We start from the raw sequence: 25,810 nt of genomic DNA, 5'->3' as shown, positions 1-25,810 counted from the left end.
AGTACAAACACAGAAGGGCGGGATCAAAGGGCGGAGCATCCCGTGGAGCAGGCAGAAGATAACATGCTGCTCTTCGTTCTGATTGGCAGGCATGGCAAAGCTCTCAAAGTCCTGTGTGGGGACCAGCAGCAGGCTGTCTGTGCTGGAGGCTCTCCGTGAGCACACTGCCTCAGAAGCATTCTTCAGGAGATCAATAGGTCTGCACCAACACATTTTGTGCGCAGCTACTATGGTCCCAACCTACACTACCTAGTGAGTTTATTCAAAGATAGATTGATATAAACCCAAAAATTTTTTTAATCTTGCCAGAGCAATGAAACAAGAGCACACCCTTGCTGTCTGCTGTTTGTGCACACGTCCAACTTCAGCCTGAGGAAAGAAACCCATTTGTGAGAGATGTGTCCATATCTACGTGACAGGAAATGGAGGAATATAAAGACCACTGAGAGCAGGGAAAGTGACTAGTGGTCAAATCGTTTGTGATGCGTTTGTTTACTTGGTTTGGTTTGGTTTTGTATTGTTGAGCCAGGGTCTACTGTGAAGACCCACTGATGGGAACACATGAGATTTGCTCAGCTCCCTAGGGCCAGGACTAATGGCATGGGCCACAACCCAGCTATGACCTTTTGTAGCCACAGTGTGCTTGGCATGTTTGCAAATATGCAAATTAGTTGTTTAATATACACATATACTTAACAGATAAATTCCATATAGCTGTAATACTTAAAGGTGGTAATAATTATTGGTAGGAGACACTGAATAAAACAATTTTTTCTGTGATCTCAGCCATTTTTCTAGTTCACTCTAGGAAACATGCCAACAAACAATGAATTCAACAGTAAAACAACTGAAAAAATTGGGTAACTTTGTTTTTTGCTCTGTTGAGTTATATTTTCTCTTCTGATGGCGAACATCACCTTACGGTTCTACCTTACAACAGCCTAGTGCATCACAAGGTGTGGAACAACCTCACACCTTGGAGATGATCACCGCCATGGCCAGGTTCTCAGAATGAGCAGCTACGTAACCCAGCATCATGATGCCAGGCAACCGGATGTTCCCTTTGCAGGACCCAATGCAGTCAATCACAGCAGCCACGCCTCCTGCATTAACAATCAGCTGTGAAAGCTGAGGGAAAGAGAACAAAAGCCCAGATTACATAAGATGATCTTTAAATACAGCTTGACCACACTTTATTTAGGACTTAAAAAAACACCTGAAAAAATATAATTAAATAAAAAGAAAAATATCCTGCTCAAACTATGGCACTAGCCAAGGACAATACGTGCAGTAAACTTCAAACTTCGACCCAGATCTACCCAATGGACAGGATATTCTCCACAGTTGAGTGGAGAGTGGGGTCTGACTTTCACAGGAACTCTGGTGCCCCATATTTGACCACGTCCCCTGGATGGGGAGGCCTGGTGGCACTCAGAGGAAGGATAGCAGGCTACCAAGAAGAGACTTGATACCCTATGAGCATATACAGGGGGAGGAAATCTCCCTCAGTCACAGTCATAGGGGAGGGGTGTAAGGGGGAAATGGGAGGGAGGGAGGAATGGGAGGATACAAGGGATGGGATAACCATTGAGATGTAATAGGAAGAAATTAATAAAATATTTTTTAGAAATAAAAAGAAAAGAAAAATAAAATAAAAAACAATTGATAAAATTGAGCTGTGATTTAGAGAAACTATTGTACTTTCCAAAGAGATATGCAAGTGTAGCAGTCGTGCTGTTGAGAGATAGAGGAACCTTATTCTGTAGTTCAGTTTCCTTCACATCAATGGCAGAAGTTTTATCCCTCCTGTCATGGATGTTAGAATCCTTCATCAAGACACTAAGTGCAGAGCGTGCTCATGACTAACTAATTACTCGGCCTATATTAATCACTGAAAGCTCGGACATTCAGAATAATCTAATCTACTTGCCTCTTTGCTGGCAGTGACTGCTAAGCTGATTGTACTTCAATTACAAAAAAAAATTCATACAAATATGATCATGATTCATACAAATATGAATCATGGGGACTAATATATGATAAAATTAAAACTGGCTAAGTAAAGCATGCACACACACAAAAAAAAGGATAAAACTTCAGAATCAACACAGGCTTGCTTCATGGGGTTTTTTCCCACATGTAAATCAACTGATACTTGGCCAGGGCATCTTTATATTCTGAACCGACCCAGAAATATAACATATAATCTCACTGCTCCTAGATGACACAAAATGTTGAACATGGCAGAGTTCCACAGTCCTTACAACTAGAAATAGAAAGCTATAAGTGACTAGAAACTGGATGTTAAACTCCAGCTAGATTAATAAAATTCAGCAGTTCTCAGCTGAAGGGGATTTTACACCCTACAGAACTTTTAGCAATGTACAAAGTTACTTTTTGGTTGTTACCACTTGGGAGAGAGATAATACAGCTATCTAGTGGGCAAAGGCCAGGAATACTGGCGTTCACTAAAACTAAGTGCAACTGCACCTTGAAGCTCGCTGTTCAGTTGGTTTTTGCTTTTTTTTTTTTTTTTTTTTTTTTTTTTTTTTTTTTTACCTCCGGTGTATGTTTAGCAATCTCTCTAATTAAGGTACAAGCATTTTTCTTCACGTATTCATCTTTGTCCTTCAGGCAGGTAAGTACAACAGGGAAAATCTCTGCTTCAACGACCATCTCTGCCAGATCCACAGAATGTTTTGCAATCTGACTGAGAGCTGAAAGGACCTGACGCTGTCAAGCAAAAACGAAACGAAACGTTATACGGAATCCAACAGTTCCCCCTCATAATTCAGATATAGTTTTAAAAGATTTCTGCTAGTCCCGTGCAGTGTTGGCTGGGAAGGCATAAAGAAATTATGGAGAACAGCTAAGGCTTGGAGCTGTGTGGCAGCAACCAGGACAGGCTCCTGGTGAAGACACAGCCTCAGTTACAGAGGAAACGCTGGGGCTGCAGGGGTCTTTGGGCAAAGCTGAGGCGTGGCACCAGGTGGCAGGTCAGAGGTACTGAAGAGACCATGGGAAGCCATTCATTGGTGACAGTACAGGCTCGGTTACAGTGGAGACGCTACCATATTGGAGCGACAAAGGCGAGCAGCAGGCATGGAGTGAAGCTGGCCTGAGCCTACCAGGCCGGCTGTGTGTGCTACAGATGGCAGAGGTAGAAAGGGGCCTTCGGGGACCAGAATATTATGCGTGAGTCCCAGATATCAGCCACTGAGCTATACTGTTGGGCACTGGTTTTACTTTGATCTGATGTACCCTGGTTTTTCCATCTTGGAATAAAAAGAGTATGTAATATTTTTTTTTACAGGAGCCCACAGTTAAGAAACTCTGGATTTTTTAAGAGACAGTGAGGTTTTACAGTGCTGGAGTTTATAAAGCCTAAGGGACTTTTGAGATTGTACTATATTTTATATTATGACGTTAATGTTAGGTCTTGGGGACAAACAAGAAAGAAAAGGTTATCATTTAAAGTGATGTGCTTGTATGTCAAAGTTGATGGGTATGGAACGTTACAGTTAGCTTCAGTTCTCAACTTGGCATAACCCTACAGTCACCTGGGAAGAGGGAACATCAATGAAGAATTTAACAGATTGTATTGGCCTATGGACACATCTGGGGGCAGTTGCTTAGCTGCTACTTGATGTATGAGGCTTCAACTCACTGTGGGCAGTGCCATCACTGGGCAGACAGACCTGAGCTGTGAAAGGAAGAAGCAAGGCAGGACCGCAGGCCGGTGAACAGCATCCTCTGTGGCCTCTGCCTCAGTGCCTGCCTCCTGGTCCCTGCCATGAGCTCCTGTCCCGGCTTCCCTCAGTGATGGCCTCCAGCACAAAAACCAGATGAACCCTTATTCCCACAAGTTTCTTTGGTGTTTTTAATCATAGCAGAAGAGCAAATGAAACAGTTTTCCCCAATAATATCTTAACTGTATCATCCTAATAGCATTATTTTCACATATTAGAAGACAAACTGCATAATATATTTGTATGTTTTCAATTACATGTACTAACTCTTTTACTATATATAACGTGTGCGTATTCCCATTTTCTTAGACTATAAAAGCACCGGCTCATCTGTGTCTTCGCTTCCTTTTATTTTACCTTCAGTTTTGCATCAGGGTTGAGGATCATCTGGGCCAAGTGGGCAATAGCTCCTGCGTCCACCACCGTCTGCGCTAACTCTGGAGAGTGCTTTGAGATATCACTAAGGGCTGAGGCAGCGATCCTTTTCAAAGCAATTTCTGGCTCCTGGATGCAGAGAACTAAAAGAGGGATTGCTCCTGCATCCACCACAGCTTGAGATAATTCTGTAGGTCCAAGAGAAGTTAGTGAGTGAGGATGGGTGACTGGCTCTTGAGCAAACTCTCTTTCATGCTGACTGATACAAGGGATAGAGGAGGTGGTCTCCCACACATCACATCCACCTGAGGGAAACGAAGAGAATGCCAAGCGTGATGGGTAGAATTCATTTATATAATATTCATATTTTCTGTCAGTTATTGACCACTGGGCATGGTGGCACATGTCTCTTAAAAAGGTGAGGCAAGGAGATCAGGAGTTCAGGGCCAGACTCAGATACATAGTAAGTTTCAGGCTAGCCTGGGCTACAAGAAGCTCTGTCTCAGAAACATAAATCAAAATACTCCGAGATTACACCTTACATCTCTCAGAATGACTAAAACCAAAAACTCAAGTGACAGCACATGCTGGCCAGGATGTGGAGAAAGGGGAACACTCCTTCATTACGATGGGAATGCTAATTTGTACAACCACTTTGGAAATCTATTTGGCTCTATCTCAGAAAACTTGGAATAGGGCCTCCTGAAGACCCAGCTATTCCACTCCTTGGAATATACCCAGAAGGTGCTCAAGCACACAACAAGGACATATGCTCAACCATGTTCATAGCAGCCTTGTTCATAATAGCCAGAACATGGAAACAGCCTAAATGTCCCTCAGTATAAGAATGGATAAAGAAACTGTGGTACATTTACACTATGGAATACTACTTATTAAAAACAAGGAAATCCTGGACATCTGAAACCTCAACAATGGTTGTCCTGGTGTGTGTGTGTGTGTGTGTGTGTGTGTGTGTGTGTGTGTGTGTGTGTAAAACAATAATAATTGAAAATGTCATTATTTTGAGGGGAATTGTGAGTATGTGGTAGAAGACGTGGGGGAAGTAGGTGGGAATGATAAATTCTTTTTAAAAATACTAAAAAGCTTAAATTTAACAAAAATTCAATTTGACTTAAATTAATATCTTCTTAATATGTGTGTAATGGCATGCAATGTGCCTAACTAACATTTGTGTCATGAAGAAAGAATGCACTCACCTAACTCACATGTTTCCAATCTTATACATGTTTTATAAGAGTAAACAAGCCTTTAAAAATACAGTTAAGGCTGGATATGAAGTTCAGTGTAGAGCACTTGCTAAGCCTGACTGAGACTCTGAGCTCCAACCCATAAATAAATAAATAAATAAATAAATAAATAAATAAATGCATGCATACATACATTAGCAAAAATATAATCATCTTTTGCAAAACGACTACTTCTCTTTATACTCCCACACGTCACGTCCTTTACAATGCAAGGTTATCTGCACACATGGGCTCCCAGCAATTATAACAATCTGTATATACACGACCTGTGCAGCCTCAGCCAGACCACATCCTAGCATGGATGGGGAGGCAGACAAGAAGTCCCAGCCCTAGCCAAGGAACTCTTGGCAAGTGACAACTGTTAGGACAGGCAAAGCTGGCTTTCTTGTAGAGTATATTTCATCATGAATTGACCATGCTCCAGCTAAATATCACACATACAGGAATATATGAGCAGCAGAAATTGGACTTAGTGGATATGTAAAGAGATGCAATATAAAGTTGGTGGATGTGGAAGGACGGGTTGGGGTATCTGGGAGGATACAACCAAGACAACATGCCATCTCCAAAAATCAGGACTCTACTGTGATATTCCTTGATTTAAAAAAAATCCTTTTAGCTGAAGCACAAAACAAAAACTTCAAAATAGCAATTATGAATATGCTCAAAGACCCTAAAGATTATATGAATAAATGCTTCAACAAAGACTGTGAAAATACATTTTAATTAAATAGTAAGAATAATTCAAAATACAGAAATAGACTTTACCAAAGAAATAGAATCACCAAAGTCAAGCCATACTGAAATTGAAAGAAAAGAAAAAAAAAAAAAACTCAGGAAGTCAAATAAAAAGATCAGAGGAAAACCTCACCAACAGACTAAATGACATGAAGTCAAGTCTTTAAATCAAGGTAGAATAAATGGATAAGTCAGTCAAAGGAAACGTTAAATCTTTAAAAATCTAGACACAAAACAGCCAGGAAATGTAGGGCACTAATGAGAAAGGCAAATCTACAAATGATGGGTACAAAGGAAGAAGAAGAAACCCAGGTGGAAGACGCAGAGAATATCCTTAACAAAAACATAGGAGAAAATTTCCCAAATCTAAAGAAAGCAACAGACATGCTAAAGTGGAGGGGGACGTTCACGAGGACTCGACCCTACACAAGGAACCATGGGACCCTAAGGAATGTTGACGTCAGAAGAAACAGTCTTTCCCAGGGAAGAGCACACCAACTGGTGGTCATCTGAAAACATACTTGCAAATAACATTATACAGACTGGGCGGGGCATATTTATGTTTTATGGACATATATGGGTATACATACATGTAGGTAACAATAATTATGTAAATCCCAGCACTCAGGAGGCAGAGGCAGGTGGATCACTGTGAGCTCAAGGCCAGCCTGGTCTACAAAGTGAGTCCAGGACAGCCAAGGCTAACCGAAAAACCCTGTCTCAAAAAAAAAAAAACAATAATTATGTAAAAAGAGGCCATGAATTTGAAAGAGAACAGGAAGGTATATGTGAGGGTTTGGAGTGAGGAAATTGGAAACACATGCCTGTTACTGTAAACCTAGCCAGTAACCCACAAATGAAGGCAGACCCCAAACAAGGACCTGCCAGCCCATGTTCTAAATTAATACAGTGTCCACCTGTCTTCTAAATGTTTGTCTTTATACCCATAGGTCAGTGCAGCAATCACCCCTCATCAAAGAAGCTCCTTTTGGAATTGAGACTATCAGAGAGATCCACAAGTGGTAAAAATGCTGAGAGCAAGTGACCATGAAGCGCTCAGCCGCGTGTGGGACATCTATAACAAACACACCTCGGGCTCGGGAACATGGCCAATGAGCGGGGATTTTAAGAGCTGAGAAGCAGATGGTGGCTACAAGACAGTATCTTCTAGACAGGACAGGGATGTGCACCCATGAACTCTCAGCACGACGTGTAAAGGTCACATCGGTTGACACGCCCACAGGGACAGAGGACAGCTTCACAAGGCCCTAACCCCTAGATGAAAAGTCACCAGCAGCTGTTTTCAAAGACAAGCTCCCAGGCCTAAGTCGCCTTAAACATATGCACATCAGAACTAAGCGCACTCAGTGGGAGATTTAAATATACAGATATATAGACACGCACATACATAAGCAATATTTATAAACAAGGTGATGAATTTGAGAGGAAGTGAGAGTGGGAGCACAAGAGACTTGGAGAGAGAAGAAGGAGGCATAGAAATGATGCATACCGCTCAGTCATGTATCAAATTCTCAACCCCAGTGAAGCTCACTGAGTAAACAAAACAAAATAAAATACAAGAAAAAGACATAAAAGTCAAAGGATGTGCTGGATAGTTTTATGTCAACTTGACACAACCCAAAGTCATCTGAGAGGAAGAAACACACTTAAGAGAATGTCTCCATGAGACCAGGCTTCAGGCAAGCCTATAGGCCATTTTCTTCATTAGTGATTGATGAGAGAGATTGAAGTGGGGTACCATCCCTGGACTGGTGATTCTGAGTTCTGTAAGAAAGCAGGCTGTGCAAGCCACGAGGGAAAAGCCAGCCAGCAGCGCCCCTCCGCGGCCTCTGCCTCCAGGTTCCTGCCAGGCTTGAGTTCCTGTCCTGACTTCCTTTGACGATGAACTGTGTGATGTAGAAATATAAGTCAAATAAGCTCTTTCCTCCTGAAGGTGCTTCTGTCATGATGTTTCATCACAGCAATAGTCACCCTAATGAAGATGGAGGACGAGCTGGGGAAAGGAAAATGATTAGTGGGAAGCAGAGCAGAGAGGGTAGTAGGGGTTGGAGTGTACAGAGTGAGTAAGCTCAAACTACAGAGAGAGAGAGAGAGAGAGAGAGAGAGAGAGAGAGAGAGAGAGATGGGAGAGAGACAATGTCATAATGAAGCCTATTGTTGCATACCATTAGCATATGCTAATTTTAAAGAAAAAAGTATTACTTATTTTCCCATTGGGTATTAGACAACAGGCTTAAGTGAACTTATGGAGGAAACCAAACTCTAGATACTACGCTATGCAATAATTTTGAATCCTTCTAAGCATGACAATGATATTGTTTCTCAGCTCAATTTTCTCATGTTCTATTTCTTTTCTGCCTCTAATGGTGTTGCTAGCGTTTGTTTGTTTGTTTGTTTGTTTGTTTTGCTTGCTTGCTTGCTTGTTTTGAGATAGGTTTCTCTTGTAGTCCGGGCTGTCCTGGACTCACTTTGTAGACCAGGCTGGCCTCAAACTCACAGAGATCTGCCTGCCTCTGCCTCCCTAAGGGCTGGGATTATAGGCGTGCACCACCATGCCGGGCACTGTTGCTAGTTTTATGGGTTGTCATCAATATGGTCAGGAAGTAGATATTGGAGTCATATGGTCAAGTAGTAAACATGGTCTTCAAAGTCAGAATTAAACCCAAATTCTGGTGTTACAATCCACATAGCTTCAGGCACCTTCTCTAAGTTACGCTGTTTAGTAGGGAGACAAGCAACAAGCACCTAAACAAAGTAGCTACAATCGAAATGAGACAACGGCATCTGAAATGACAGGCTCAGAGCCAGGCTCATAATTATTCAGTCGACAGGAGCTGCCACTTTATACATAAACACAATGAGAAAAATCTAGAAGTTTTGAAGAAGCATTCTTATTCTACTAACTGTAATACAAACACATAGTTCATTATAACTTCTTTCCATATGAAAGCTTACACATATTATCAATATATATATAATTTTATCAATTTGACCCTAACTTATAACAAAGACCCAACATGTTCTCATGGGGTGACAATCCAAGATATATTTGTTAATTTAAGAAAAGTTTCAAGGGGATAGCAAGTTACCAAGAAGAGACTCGATATTCTAAGAGCATATAGAGGGGGAGGAAGTCTCCTTCAATCACAGACATAGGGGAGGGGAGAAGCGGGGAAGTGGGAGGGAGGGAGGAATGGGAGGAAAGAGGGGAAGGGCTAACAATCGAGATGTAATATAAATAAATTAATTTTAAAAATTAAAAAAAAGAAAAAGCACATGATATTTCTACCTCATGTGCTGTTAGGAGGCTAAAATGTAGGCAAGAAAGGCCTATAGGTTGTGATTCTGCCTGTTGGATCTATTTGACTTTGAGCTCCCTGTTAAGCAGGAACAATAAAACTCACCATAGTCAGTAAAAAAAAAAAAAAGGAAAGAAAAAAAGAAAAGTTTCAAGGATATTTTTATTTGATTGGTTGAACTGAGATATTTGTTTTGGTTGGTTTTGTTTACTTTGGTTTTAAGACGATCTTACTGAGTGGCTCAGTTGGCCCTGGACTGATAGATCCAGAGTTGCCCTATTTCCAAGTCGACTCCGTTACCTGTATTGTGTCTTGCAATATATCCAAGGGCCCAGGCTGCGGCCTCCTTGACTCCGGGGTCAAAGTCCTCCAAGCAAATCACCAACGTGTCCAGAGCCCCACAGTCAACTATGGCCTGGGCCAGCTGAGGGGAGTGTTTGCCAACTGCCCTCAGCACGAAGGCAGCCGCTTTCTTGTAGAAACGCTACCAGGGGAAAGAAAGAAACAGCTTAAAAATTACCTTCAGGAAAGCTCAGCAATCTAGAATACAACAGAAAAAAAAAAACTTAGCCCGGAAAATCACTTTGATTCTTTGAAATTCCCCCATGGCTCCTCTTTGGTACAATGAAATTAAAGTGTGTTTAAATTTACATTTTCAAATATCTTACACTTAAGTGTGCATTTTAAAATTGTAAAAATAAAATATAAGCACAATGCTTTCCATAATTTCACGAAGTAATGAGAATTTATGACACTGAAAGGTATTGTTGAGCTCGTGGGGACACTGTGTCACCGTACTCTGTCAACAATGCATTTCCTTTATCTGCCTTCAGTCTCTAAGCATAGCAGGACTTTCATGACCACAGTTAATTTTTCTGGTATTCCAAGTTACTCTGAAATAGAAGTCAGGTTTCGAGGTGTTCTGAGCAGTCACCAGATAAGGCAGAAAAGAAATAAGCTAAACAGTAGAATATAAGTTATTTGGCCCTTTTAGAAATATATTTTTCAGACCCAGCAACGTAGTTGCATTACCAAGAGAAATTAAAAATATATGGCTATTTACAGGGATAAAACTATAAATCCTAGTCTTATAAAAGCTACTAACTTGTAAACAGTTAAAAATAATTTAGCTATACAAATTGACAGTCACCTTATAAATGATCAGATTCTTTAATTTGCTCAAAACTATGCTTGTAGTCATGCTAACTACAAATATAATTCATTTCCAAACACAAGATTTATTTAGCCTTCTATATATGCTGTCAAAGTTAAGCCTAAAGCAAGTAACTAAAAACAAATAAAGCTCATTACGATCAGGTATACTTAATAGGTGATTGCCTGGTCACAGTATTAACCAAATAAGAAATTTTATCTTGGGGGGCTGGAGAGATGGCTCAGTGCTTTTCCAGAGGTCCTGAGTTCAATTCCCAGCAACCACATGGTGGCTCACAACCATCTATAATGTGATCTGATGCCCTCTTCTGGCCTGCAGGTGTACATGCAGGCAGAGCACTGTATACATAATAATAAATAAATCTTTTTTTTTTTGTAAAGAAAGAAAGAAATTTTATCTGATCCTTTACATCAAAAAGTAGAGGTTTTTGTTTTGTTTTGTTTTATCTCATTTCAGGCCTTTTAGGCACTGAAAACCCAACCCACTCAGATTTCTTTATATTCATGATTACTAAAACTCTTTTAAATTTTGTATTTTTGTGCAAAACAAAAGAATATAAAATTTAAAAAACAGGCTTGGGATTTATTTAAAGGGAAATCAGAATAAATTAGAATCAAAAAAGTTTTGTTTTGTTTTGTTTTGTTTTGTTTTAAGATTTCTGCTGAGTAATACAGTGGCCATGGAATGCAAACATAATTGCGTGTTTCTCAAATTCCCTTGGAGGTTAAAAATGAATTAAACGAAAAAATGCAATCAGTAAAAATGAGATTATTTGGAAATTTTCACCTAACATTATGGTTGGCACATCCTAGAAATCTGTTAAATCAAACTATCTTGTCTACAGAACATAATGAAAATTAGAGCCTTCCAGAAAGTTCTTCCTCCATGAAGCCACAGTTTTGTTTCATTCACAGTACCACCAGGACATAAACCTTCATGCTTACGTGGACAAACTCAATTGACATTCTGAGATTATTTCTGAGGTACTTCTAGGCATCCTGTTACCTACCAGAAGAGTCTTCCTGAGCTCAAAATTAAAATTGTTCTAAATCTTACATTAACAAAAGCCTTAAGTTTAAATCTTCAAAAGTCAATTTCCATAGTTAATTAACTAGGTCTGTTTTTCAATGTTTATATTTGCCCTGGGTCTGATAAATGATCAGACATTGGCAAGAGAGGAATTTTTTTAAAGGCATAAAGGCTATCCTCTATTAGGGGCATCACTTTATACAATATAAAAGTATTATTTTATTCCATGCTTCTAATATATAATTAGTAATAAGTGGACATCAGCTTAACACCTAAACTACTGCTGTCTACATATGGGATCTTCTCTGCTCTCAGGTATGTACAGATCTGTGCTAAAACTCACTACAGGCTTGCACAATGCTGCTCCCTAACTAGTCAACTCCAGAGCACAGCCCAGGCATGGCGTGAGGCCCTGGGAGCTCCAGGAAAATGCTATTATATTTTGTCTGGAACTTCACTTAGTCGAATAGCTCTTTATACATTTCCTTTGTAGGATTCTCATTACAACTAAATACTAAAAATGGTACTGCTTATGCTAGCAAATGATTTGAGGGATTTTAATATTAATCATGTTACTGGAACCCCTTGCTATCCACAGGGTCAAGCTATTGTGGAATGACACCAACAGATACTTAATTGGCAAATTTAAAGATTAAAAAAGGGGTATTTACACCCACCTAAATCCTTATATTTAGTTGTGCTAACTCTACTTTTTTTTTTTCACTTTAAAGATGAATTTTTTCTGCTGCCCAAATGCATCTGCCCTAAAGGAGACACAACCTGAAATAAATGCTAAATAAAAATGTTCCGCTGGGCAGTGGTGGTGCATGCCTTTAATCCCAGCACTCGGGAGGCAGAGGCAGGCGGATCGCTGTGAGTTCGAGGCCAGCCTGGTCTACAAAGCGAGTCCAGGACGGCCAAGGCTACACAGAGAAACCCTATCTCAAAAAATCAAAAGAAACAAACAAACAAAAACAAAAACAAATGAATCCCTCCCATATAGATTATCACAGATCTGATCTCAGCCTACACCATGCTTGGATGGACAACATGGCACCAGACTCACTTTCTCCTTACATACGTGTGTGTGTGTGTGTGTGTGTGTGTGTGTGTGTGTGTGTGTGTGTGTGTGTGAATATTTATGTGTATGAGTGTATATATGTATATGTATGTGTGTTATATATTATTTGTGTGTGTATATGTGTGTGTGAATATTTATGTGTATGAGTGTATATATGTATATGTATGTGTGTTATATATTATTTGTGTGTGTGTGTGTGTGTGTGGTGCGTCCACACTAAACTGTGAAACACAGGGATCCTAGAAGGCCTTGTGCTCTGATGGGTTTATTTCATCAAGAAGCTAAGCTCAAACAAAAAGTAGCCATGTGGCTTTGTCGTCATCTTGGCTAGTGGTCCCACTAAGACAGTAGCTGCCATGTGACATGGCCACCATCTTGCCTAGCGATAGCATCAAGATGCTGAAGGCCATATGACTTCGTTGCTACTTTGGTCAATACAACCATACAGCATAAACCAAAATGGTAGCACCTCTCAAACTTCCCAGTACCACTGAGCCCTCAGGGGACAGCCACACCCCTAAAATTTCCTGTACCACATCCCAATCCTCGCCTCCTTTTTTAGGATCACTTTCCCGGATGCCTAATGCAACCATGGCCATGTGAAGCCAGAGCGATCTCTGCTCTTGAGTGATAAGGACACTGCATTTTATATATTGAACTAAGGAAGTAATGCCAGACTTCCAGGGAGGGGCTTTTTTTTTAATCTTGGCAAGTGTTTTATATGAGATGTTTACTAGTTTTTAGAGGAGTTACTTTGCTTAACCATGTACCCCCAAGACTAGAGCCAGCACCTAATGGGAGCGAATACTTGAGACGGCAAGACCTGGGAAATTCATGTGACATGACGCTCTCTGTAAAGTAACAACAAATTGTTGTAATAATGTTGTGAATGGCAACTGTTGGTACCACAGTGTCTCTCTATGAGCCTCTGGTCAGGCCCCAACACAAGGAATAAACTATTCTGCCCATCACTTTAGCATGGCTTAATGCAGCCCACCTCCTTAGTGGCAGTTCCCTACAGGTGGCTGAGCAGGCCGAGCTTGAAGGTTAGGTCTCTACACAATTCAGGGACTCTATTCTTTTGTTGTTGTTGTTGTTGTTGTTGTTGTTGTTGTTGTTTCCTTTTTTAATTTTATTTAATTTTAATTTATGTGTACTGGTGTGAGGGTGTCAGATCTTGGAATTACAGACAGTTGTGAGCTGCCATGTGGGTGCTGGGAATTGAACCCAGGTCCTTTGGAAGAGCAGGCAGTGAGTGCTCTTAACCACTGAGCCATCTCTCCAGCCTCAGGGACTCTATTCTTTTGACCACATATTTTCGCTTAACAGGCTACTCTGGCTTCTGCTAAATGGACATATTATTAAAATGACCCCTAAGGACTTATTGCTGTATACACAGATCAGTCCATCTCAACTCTCCTTTAAGTAAACGACAACACAGAGACCCTGAGCTGGTCAATGCAGAGTGTGGAAAACTATAGAGTGTTCAACTCTAATTAGGATTATACCCCACGCCCAGTAGTAGACTTCTTCATGGATGAAGTAGAGGAAAGGAAAGGGCACAAGAGCCAGAGGTTGTAGATAATATCAGGGAATCTGTTTTCCAGACACGAGGCAGCTGCTCTTGTGAACTCATGGGGATTGTGAAAGCATGCGTGCACAACACCTTTGTGAGCCCAAGGCCGACAATAATTTCAGCAGAGAGGAAGGAAAGTGAGAACAAAGTCCCAGTGGAAGACCGGCTGAGGAGCACTGGCATGTGACGGCTGCTGGCAGGAGGAGAATCTTCTGGCAGGAGGTTTTCTTCTAGGTGACGCTTGGACGGCCATGTTCCAGAGCACGCCCCGCTCCCAAGAGAAGTTGGCAACACAAACTGGATTGATGAAGAATAAGTTAAAGAAAACTCAAAGTTTTTTAGGAAGCTGAAGTAGAGAGCTTGGATATGGGAGGAAATGGGGGAAGGGGTGAATGTGATCAAAGTACACTGTACTATATTTGTAAAGAATTAATAATAATCTTTTAAAGATGCAAAAAACACACACATTCTGCCTCACTTGCAGATCCTGGCTTACAATGTTTATATGTATGTGTGCACTGGAGAAACTGTGCTTGTGGGATATGAAAAAAGAAAGAGGGGTGAGACCAATCAGGCGCAAGTATCATGAATATGGAAGGCAAGCCACACAGTCGGGTGGAAAGGCAAAGGGCAGAGAGGATGCTGGGAAGCAGACAGAGAGGAGGCTTTCCTTCAAAACTGACAGCATGAAATTTAATCCTGTGGATGATAAGTAAAACATTTAAAAAAAAAAGAAAAAAAAGAGTGAGCAAAAATTCTTTTTTTTTTAAGTGAAGCAAAGCCACAAGACTTTGTACCTAGAAGAAGAAGAAGAAGAAGAAGAAGAAGAAGAAGAAGAAGAAGAAGAAGAAGAAGAAGAAGAAGAAGAAGAAGAAGAAGAGGTTTCCCAAGAAGGGAGGCAGGCTGGTAGATGAAGATGTGATGTGCACTCTTACTATTCCTCACTTTTTTGCCTAGAACTACTTGTCTCTTTATAATTAGTAGATATTAACTCATATTCAAAAAATTTCTGAAACCTTTAAAATGGAATTCAAAACCACAGAGCCTGCCGTCCAACGAGAGCAAGAAGCCTGGATGGGGAAAGTCTAAGCAGCATGAACAGGAAAACAAAAATGTGTGAGTCTTTGCAGAGACGTTAGCAAATAGGTCTCAAATCTATACAGAAAAATATTTTTGCACAATTATGATTCTTATTCTAGTAAAATACATCATACAATTCTCCTTTTTCATGTCAAAGTGCACAAACCAATGCTCATATTCCTGTCGCCAAGTCTCCTTCGTTCCTATCAGAAACTTTAAGACTGAGCAGTCAAGTGGTCATTTCCTAGTCCCCGTCTCCGCCCCCCCCCAAACCACCCACCTGCTCCTGTCTCTGTGAACCTGCGTGTTCTGGACATTTTGTATAAATGGGATTATATAACATAAGCGTTTGGTGTCTGACATCTTTCACTTGGTTTTGGGGTTTTTTTTATGCTTTCTTCTTTTTAAAGATTTGAGTGGTTGGTTGGCTTTTTTTAGTTCTTTTTGTGTATGTCTGAACATGTGATGGATGTGTGTGTGTGTGTTGTCTGCCTGTCTGAACATGTGGCGTGTGTGTGTGTGTGTGTGTGTGTGTGTGTGTGTGTGTGTGTGTGTGTGTGTCTGCCTATGGAGGACAGAGTCGTCAGATTCCCTGGAGCTGGCATTACAGGTAGTTGTGAGCACCTGACGTTAGTGATTAATCAGATGGTAAATACACCGATATTACTGCACTTTTCCAAACTGTTTGTCATAGAAACTGTCCATCTTATATGCCTACCAACAGCACATGAGGGTTTCAATCTTTTCTCATCATCACTAACACTTCTTTTCTATTATTTTCATTATGGCCATCCTAGCAGATATGAGTTATTATCTCATTCGGGTTTGGATTTATAGCTTTTAATTGCTAATGTTATTGAGCTTCTTTTTACAGCTTGTTGACTGTTTATAGATTTTCCTTGGGAAAGTATCAAAGGGTGCATTTAAATGACTGGAAATGCTTGTCTAATTAATTAAAAAATGTTACTTATCAAACGTTTCATTAAAGACATTCTGTCTCTTTAAGAATTATTCTTTCCACTAACCACCTTCATATGAAACTCGCAGAATGAAACTGTGTCTTTGCTTAGGAACTGTGTACTCTTCCCTCAAAAGCTCCCATGGACACAGTTCTTTATGTATGACTCACAAGAACTCTTTTTATATATTAACAATTATATAAAAAAATTAAAAATAAAAATAAAAATAAAAAATAACAATTATATAAAAACAATTTCCATATATAAACAAAAATGGAAAGAGGCTGCTACCAAGTCCAAATGAAAATCACCTTATCATTGCAATTCCTTCAAACCCACACCGTGCCAACCTTGTCATATTTGTAGCTAGAACCAAAAGTACATAAATCATTTTGGAAATTTTTCTTACATTTTGTTCTGCCAGGGAATAAACAAGCTGTGGAAGAATGTCACCCTTCACAACTGCTTCTGCTAAGTCATCATTGTAATTGGCCAGTCGGCCCAGAGCCAGGGCCGCCGTCTGCTGAATTGTCGGGACCACGTCCAGAAGAAGCGGCCTCAGCAAAGACATTACGCCTGAGTTAAACATGAAAAACAGAAATCATCAAAACTCTTATTAGAACAGAAAATGGGGGCTGGAGAGGTGGCTCAGTGGTTAAGAGCCCTTGCTGCTCTAGCAGGGGACCTGCACGCAGTTACCAACACCCACTGTCTGTGACCTCAGTTCCAGGGGCCCTGATACCCTCTTCAGGCCTCCTCAGAAACCAGGCATACACACGATACACATACATGCAAGCAAAACACTTAGACATGTAAAATCAAACATTTTTAAAACATGTGATTTGGCATATGCACACAAAAATATAAGGGCTAAAAAAATCAGCAGAAATAGATAATTAAAAGCCGGATAACCTAGTGCATGCCTATAATCTCAGCATTTGGGCAGCAGAGGTAGAGTAATTACAAGTTCAAAGCTAGCCCAGATTGCAAAAGAGGACTCTGCCAAATACAGAGATGTGTAACTGGTATTAAGTTGGACAAGATACAAACTCATGGAACTGTATCAGTGAGTTCCTGGTCCTCCTGCTAACACATCTTCAGCACACTCTACAGCGTGTGCCACTGCGGTGATCTATAGGCAGGTGTCCCCAGAGGAGCGTGTCCCCAGAGGAGCATGTCCCCAGAGGAGCATGTCCCCAGAGGAGCGTGTCCCCAGAGGAGCGTGTCCCCAGAGGCTCGTGTGCCTAGTTCCCAGTTGATGGCACCATGTGAAGTGGTGTGGGAGGTGTGGCCTTACTGGGGTAAGCACACCACTGGAGGCTGGTGTGAGGAGTGAGAACCCCTTCTCCACTTCCAGTTCTTTCTCTCTGCCTCTGGCTTGTAGTTTAAGATGTGAAGCCCAGTGACCACCATCATGCTGGCTGCTTGCTGTCCTTCCTCTCTCTCCCCGTGACAGACTCCTGTCCCTCAGGAACCACAAGCCCAAAGAAATTCTTTCTCCTCTAAGTTGGCCGTTTTATCCCAGTGATACAAAAGTAATTAATACAGCCACCATAAACAGATGTCGGTCGCTTGCTGTCTTCGTTCCTTCCAGAAACTTCCAGAATTCCCCCCCAACAGATAGGACGTCCAGCTTCATGCTTACTAGCCCTATCTATCTCTGCCAAATTCCCTCTCCTTCTTCCCTTATCAATGGTCGAGAAGCCTAGGCTCCAGCCTCCAACCATGCCCACTCCTTCCAAGTACACGCATGTCTTCTTCACTCACCTGCCTCTCTCTCCATACACAAACCGTAGACCTGCTCCATAAACTTCTCCCACCCCTTTGACTGAAGGACCACCCCTCTACAGCGAGGGACTCCAGACCAACACAAGCTACCCCAACCACCCCACCCCTGCCTGAGGGCCATGCGTCCCACACCTGACTTCCTGTACCTACCCCTTCACACCCCTGTTTCAAGAAAAACCCCAGAATCACATTGCTAAACCCGTCCATTCCATCTATAGGAAAAGAACCTAGAATCCCACCAACAACCCTCCAATACGACATTTGTATATTTTTATGGGACCTAGGCATTTGGAGCTAGGTCACTAGTAGTGTTTATTGGTATGGAAATCTTCCCTTTGATTTGTTGAACAGGTGTTTCAGACTCTGTTTCCAACGTTCAAGGTGGCTGGCCAGCTGTATGGGGCTTAGGATTCCATCTTTGAGCGATTCAATGATGATGACATGCCAAGCACCACCCCTCTTCAGGAAGGGACACCTGATCCACACTGGTAACTTCAACCATTTGCCCATCCCCACAACCTGACTGAAGACCATGGTTGCTGCCTGCCTGGCAGCTTTCTCCTACATCTCCTCTTCTGGTGGAATCCAAGGCTCACATTAGAACTCCACAAGCAGCAGCACTCCTTCCTGATCACCTCCCTCCGGATTCCATAAGACAGACTATGAAAATCATCTAACTTTATAGAAGGAATGGTCCTGAGCTTAGAAACCATACTTGTCCCAAGATGAGCAGAAAATACTTCTGATTACTCATTCAAACATCAACACTGAATTGCTAAAAGACTGAATCTTAAGTCCCATACAGTTGGTTAACCACCTTAAAAGCTGGAAACAAAAGAAAATTTTTTTAATTTTTTAATTAAAAATAAAATAAAATAAAATCTGGAAATAGGACCAGGTGGTGGTAGTGCACACCTTTAACCCCAGCACTGAGGAGGCAGAGGCAGAGGCAGAGGCAGGTATATCTCTATGAGTTTGAGGCTAGCCTGGTCTACAGAGCAAGCTCCTCAATACTCACGCTTATTACACAGAAAAACCCTGTCTACAAAAAAAAAAGTTGGAAACAGTCTGAAATACCTTCTGAAGAAATCAAAGGCAAGATTTCTATACCAATTAAACACTACCAATGACCTAACCCCAAATGCCTAGGTCCCATAAACAATACACAAATATAAATAACCAAAACAATAAGTCTCCACCAAAAATTAGTACTCCCATAGTAACATCCCCAAGAAAGATGACCTAGATGGTGTACAAGACAATTATTTCAAAATGGCAATAGGCGTGATGCAGGAACTCAGAGAGTATATGAATAAATGCTGTGATAAAGATCTCTGGGTAGTGGTGGTGCACACCTTTTAATCGCAGCACTCTGGGGGCAGAGACAGAAGGATCTCTAAGTTTAAAGCCATCCTGGTCTACAGAGTGAGTTCCAGGACAGCCAGCACTACCCATAGAAACCCTATCTTGAAACAAACAAATGAACAAAAATACAAACAGTTGAATATATAATGAAAACAACTCAAAAATAAGAAAATAGAATTTAGTTAGGAGAAATGAAAAATTCAAATTATTCAGAGGAAAGCCTCACCAATAGATTGGATCAAGTGCAAGAAAGAAAATCAGGGCTCGACAACCAGGAAGAAGAATTAGATTATTCAGTCAAAGAAAATGTTAAATCCAACAAAAACAAAGAACAGAGCATGCAGGAACTTTAGGACACTATAAAAGACCAAATCTACAGATAATAAGGAGATGAGATCCAAATCAAAGGCACAGAAAATATTTTCAACAAAATCATAGAAGAAAGTTTCCATAATTGAAGAGATGTCCTAGAGGCATAAAGAACACCAAATAGGAGATTCCAGATGGCAGTGCCAAGTATGCATTGTGTCTAGAGAGCAAAGGAGCAGAATAGCCAGTCCTCGGCCTCCGTCACAGGTGGACAGCCCTTAGAGAACCCTGCAGTCCTCCAAATACTGGAGTGAGCACAGGCCCCCTGGGGAACAGAGGATCAGCACAGGCACAGCAAAACCAATGATGTGTCCTGGCCCCCAAGCCACTGTTCTACTCTGTGGCTGATCCCTCTGAGGAGACCACGTAGTCAGAGGAGCCCTGCTGAATCTCGGATCCCAGGTGGCAGAGCTCAGAGGAATCTAGCTCCAGGAGGACGGTGTCTGCCAAGCCAGTGAACAAAGAAGCTGCCTTCCGAAGAGGCTCACCCCCTCCACTGCCAGCTTAGAAAACCCCAGCCCCCTCAGCAGATGGCTAAAGGAAAGAAAGGATAAGAACTCAACCAACAAAAAGAAGAAGAGCATGGTTCCACCAGAAATCCCAGAGAACAATGGACACTCTAATGCAGCTGAATCTCAGGGGAAATGACCTTAAAGTTATGCTTTTACAGTTATTTGAGAATTATAAAGAGTAAATTAATAGATCCAAAAATTACAGAAAAATACAGACAAACAGAGACCATCAAGGAGAAACAGGAAACCACAATCAAACAGGTGAAGGAAATACATAAAGCTGCTCAAGATATGAAAATGGAATTAGAGGGCTGGGCTGGAGAGATGGCTCTGAGGTTAAGAGCACTGTTTGCTCTTCCAAAGGTCCTGAGTTCAATTCCCAGCAACCACATGGTGGCTCACAACCATCAATAATAAGTTCTGGTGCCCTCTTCTGGCCAGCAGCCACACATGCAGGCAGATACTGTATGAATAATAAATTACTAAATCTTTTAAAAAGAAAATGGAATTAAAATCAATTAAGAAAACACAAACAGAGAAAATCCAGGAAATGGGAAACTTAGAGACGAGATCAGAATTCAAACAGGTAAGCATCATCGACAGAACTCAACAGCTGGAGGAGAGAATCTCAGGGGCAGTAGAGTTTGTGACACAAAGCATCCCAGAAATCAAGAGCAACATGAAACAACATAACCTCAGGATTATAGAAATAGATGAAAAAGATGATGCCAAGTTCCAAGGACCAAAAAAATATTTTCAAGAAAATTTCCCCAACCTAAAGAAAGAGATGCCCTTGAACATACAAGAGACCTACAGAACAGCAAATAGACTAGACCAGAAAAGAAATTCCTCCTGCTACACAATAATTAAAACACTAAATCTGAAGAACAAAGGAAGGATATTAAAAGCAGCAAGGGGAAAAAACCAAGTAATATGTAAAGGTAGACCCATCAGAATCACACCTGAGTCTCAGCAGAGACCGTGAAAGCCAGTAGGGCCTGGGCTGAGGTCATGCAGACACTCAGAGACCACAGATGCCACCCCAGACTATGATATCCAGCAAAACATTCAATCATCATAGATGGAGAAAACAAGATATTCCATGACAAAACCAAATTTAAACAATATTTATGCACCAACTCAGCCCTACGAAGATACTAGAAGGAAAACCCTAACACAGTGAGGTCAACTACACCCAAGAAATCACAGGATGTAGATAATCTCACAACAACAAAACCAAAACGGACACAGCCACACACGATTACCACCAATTCTGCAATAAAAGGATCCAACAATCATTGGTCACTAATATCTCTCAAGGTCAATGATCTCAACTCCTCAATAAAAAAACACAGACTAACAGAATGGCTGCAGAAACAAGACCCAACGCCCTGTGCATTCCAGAAACACACCTCAGCAACAAAGATAGACATTATCTGAGAATAAAGGGCTAGAAAAATATTTTCCAAGAAAAGGAACCCAAGAAGCTAGCTGGAGTAGCCATTCTAATATCTAATAAAATAGACTTTCAATTAAATTTAATTAAGAAAGATAGGGAAAGACACTTCATTCTCATCAAAGGAAAAAATCCACCAAGAGGACATCACAATCCTGAATATTTCTGCCCCAAATACAAGGGCAACCAAATTCATAAAAGAAGCACTTTTAAAGCTTAAATCACATGTCCATCCCAACAGTTTAGTAGTGGGAGACCTCAACACTCCACTCTCACTAACAGACACATCATCCAGGCAGAAACTAAATAGAGAAATAATGAAGCTATCAGAGGTAAAGAGCCAAATGGATCCAACAGATACAGAACTTCTCACCCAAACACAAAATAATACACCTTCTTTTCAGCAACATACAAACGTTCTCCAAATTTTACCATATAATCAGTCACAAAGCAAACCTCAACAGATAGAAAAACATTGAAATAATCCCCTGCATCTTATCAGACCACCCCAGTCTAAAGCTAAACTTCAACAATAGAATTAACAAAAATCCTACACACACACACACAAAAAAAAAAAACTAAACAATTTTCTATTCAATGACAACTGGGTCAGGGATGAAATAAAGAAAGAAATGAAAGGCTTGCTAGAATTCAATGAAAATGAAAGTACATCATATCCATAATATGGGACATATGCTTTGGAACATAATGAAAGTGGTGCTAAGAGGAAAGTTCATGACACTAAGTGCCTTCAGAAAGAAATTGGAGCCATCTCATACAAGCAACTAATGAAACACCTGAAAGCCCTAGAAAAAAAAAAGAAAGAATCAGACACACCCAAGAGGAGTAGATGGCTGGAAATAATCAAACTCAGGACTGAAATCAATAAATTAGAAACAAAGAAAACAATTCAAAGAATCAACAAAACCAAGAGCTGCTTCTTTGAGAATATCAACAAGATAGACAAACCCTTAGCCAAACAACCAAAGGCAAAAGAGAATCCAAATCAACAAAATGAGAAGTGAAAAGGGAGACATAACAACGGACACCGAGGAAACGCAAAAAACCATTATGTCTTACTTCAAAAGCCTATATGTCGCAAAAATTGAAAATATAAGTGAAATGGACAATTTTCTTTATAGATTCCACTTACCAAAGCTGAATCAATATCAGGCAAACAAATTAAATAACCCTATACCTCCTAAGGAAATAGAAGCAGTCATCGAAAGTCTCTCAACAACAACAACAACAAAAAAAAAAACCTCAGGGCCAGATGGATTGAGTGCCGGATTCTACCAAACCTTCAAAGAAAAACTAATACCAATACTCCTCAAACTATTCCACAAAATAGAAACAGAAGGAACACTACCAAACTCATCTATGAAAAGCCACAATCACCTTAATACCTGAGCCACACAAATACCCAACAAAGAAAGAGAGTTTCAGGCCAATCTCCCTTATGAACATTGATGCAAAAGTATTCACTAAACTACTCGCAAACCAAATCTAAGAACACCTCAAAAATCTCATCCACCATGACCAAGTAGGCTTCATGCCAGGCATGCAGGGGTGGTTCAATATATGGAAATCCACCAATGTAATCAAACATATAAGCAAACTGAAAGAAAATAAACACAAGATCATTTTAAAAAGAAAGAAAGAAATCCCAAACAAAGATGAAACTGGAAAAGAAAAATGTAAGAAATCAAACAAATCTCAAAGGCAAGCCTCAATGACTGAGTACAATCAAGAATAACCAAACAAAAACAAAAAAACCTGTAGGACGTATCAACATCTTAGATTTCAAGTTATATTGCAGAGCTATCATAATAAAATGGGATGCTATTTGCCACAAAAATGAACTCATTAACCAGTGGAATAGAATTGAGGACCCACAATACCACAACCATTTAATTACTTATAAATCATTCAATAAGAGGTACTGGAGAAAATATAGTGTATTTTTTTAATTTTTTTATTTCCTAGAAGTTTTTCATGTGATATATTTTGATCATATTCTTTCCTCCCATATCCTCTTCACCTTCCTAATAACCCAACTTAATATTCTGTATCTATAGATTTAACACAATCCCCTTCTCACAGGAAAAAAAAACTAGTTTCATGTTATTAGCCACTTTAGTAGTGTCATGCATGAGCTCCATTCCATGAAACATGCCTTAAATCCAATCATAAAATAGTTGGCTAATCTCAGAAAATCCATGCCACTACTGCACCAGTGTATCTCACAGGCAGGTCGTTGTTGCGCACCCCAGGTTTTGTAGCTGGGTGAAATTGTTACTGTTACTGTTCTCTTTTGGTAATGTGCAAAGTACCTTCCATCAACATGAGCACTAGTCAGTAGAGGGGAAGCAACTTGTTAGGCACCAGCTGAAATTCTCCATTTTCACTGAGAAATCTAAGTGTCGTCTTCAGCAATAGGACCTTACCACGGGTTTGTGGAGAGTGAAGAATAGCCTCTGCTCTAGCCTGTGGTGTTTGGGATTTCCACTGGGCCACTTTGGGCCAGCGACTCAACAATATGAAACCCATTTCTGGTGCTGAAGGTTTGACTTGTACAAACAACAGAATATCTAGTTGGGACTTTGTCTCCACCATTGTATGCTGACGCCATTTAAATGTCTCTCGTATATGTGTGTGTGTGTGTGTGTGTGTGTGTGTGTGTGTGTGTGTGTGTATGTTTATTTTGGAAGGTTCTACAACAGCGGGTCTTCACATGGTGTTTCAATAGCCCTGTGATGTTAGCTGTCCCTCCCGCATTCCATCCCTTACCCTCCACTCCCATATCCCCTCCCAATTTAATTCTCCTGTGATACACCTTCATTTATCTCTTTATAACACTATATTCTATTCCCCTTCCTTGTAAGATCCCTCTCTCCCCTCCCCCAGTGTCTTACTAGCTACCTAAACTATGTGATTATTCAAATTGAAACAAACATAGGCAATGCTTAAAAGCTAACGCCTGTATCACAGGAAACATGCAATATTTGTCTTTTGAGGTCTAAGTAATCTCACTCGGGATTTTTTTTTCTAGCTCCATCCATTTACCTGGGAATCTCGTGATTTCATCTTTTTAAGCATCTTTTTAGACTACGTTTTCTTATCCACTCATGAGCTGAGGAACATCTTGGCTTTTTCCAATTTCTGGATATTATGTATAAGAATTGGACATGGTTGACCAAATACCTCCATGGTAAAACATATATTCCTTTGGGTCACTGGATTTCCTGGTAGATGTATTTTCTTTTTGAGGACTCTCCACACTGGTTTCCACGGGCCTTAGGCATTCCAGCGGCAGTGAGCAGGCATTCCCCTCCCCCACATCCTCAACAGCATGCACTGCATCTTGGCCATTCGGAATGAACCTCAAAAGTGGTTTTAGTTTGCATTTTCCTGGTTAGTAAGGATGTGAATATGTTTTAAGTGTTCCTCAGCCATTTGTATTTCATATTTTGAGAACTCTGTTTAATTCTGTAGACTTTTTTTGTTTTTGTTTTTGTTTTTGTTTTTGTTTTTGTTTTTGTTTTTCGAGACAAAGTTTCTCTGTGTAGCCTTGGCTGTCCTGGACTAACTTTGTAGACCAGGCTGGCCTTGAACTCACAGTGATCTGCCTGCCTCTGCCTCCCAAGTGCTGGGATTAAAGGCGTGCACCATATTTTTAATTTAATTGTTTCTTGATATTCTGGGTTTCTGGTTCTTATATATCCTAGAGACTAACTCACTATCAGACGTAAATGGGCAAAGGGGTTTTTTTTTCTTTTTTTCTCGTTTTGTAGGCAGACGCTTTGCTCAAATGATGGTGTCTTTTGCCTTACAAAAGATGTCTGTTCCATGGGGTTCCATTTAGTATTTGTCGTTCTTAGTGCGCCTGTGCTATCTTGTCCTGCTCAGAAAGACTTTTCTAAAACTGTGACAATGAGTTCAAGACTATTCTTCACTTTCTCCTCCACCAG

General features: G+C 40.6%; 1 protein-coding gene across 1 annotated transcript in view; it reads right to left on the bottom strand.

The window, feature by feature from the left end:
* Positions 1–25,810, bottom strand: part of LOC311609132 (sperm-associated antigen 6) — a 62,508-nt gene that overhangs the window by 20,140 nt on the left and 16,558 nt on the right. Inside the window, exons 3-7 of the mRNA XM_084801920.1 lie at positions 16,759–16,925; positions 9,751–9,934; positions 4,107–4,312; positions 2,560–2,733; positions 976–1,128 (exon numbers count right to left, since the gene is read on the bottom strand). Of these exons, the coding sequence (XP_084658046.1) occupies positions 976–1,128; positions 2,560–2,733; positions 4,107–4,312; positions 9,751–9,934; positions 16,759–16,925 (884 nt within the window). The remainder of the gene's footprint in view (positions 1–975; positions 1,129–2,559; positions 2,734–4,106; positions 4,313–9,750; positions 9,935–16,758; positions 16,926–25,810) is intronic.

The sequence above is a fragment of the Acomys minous genome (assembly GCF_964271855.1).
Source record: "Acomys minous genome assembly, chromosome: 11".
Lineage (NCBI taxonomy): Eukaryota > Metazoa > Chordata > Mammalia > Rodentia > Muridae > Acomys > Acomys minous.
Note: the sequence above shows the minus strand (reverse complement) of the source record. Positions and strands in the feature narration are given on the sequence as shown.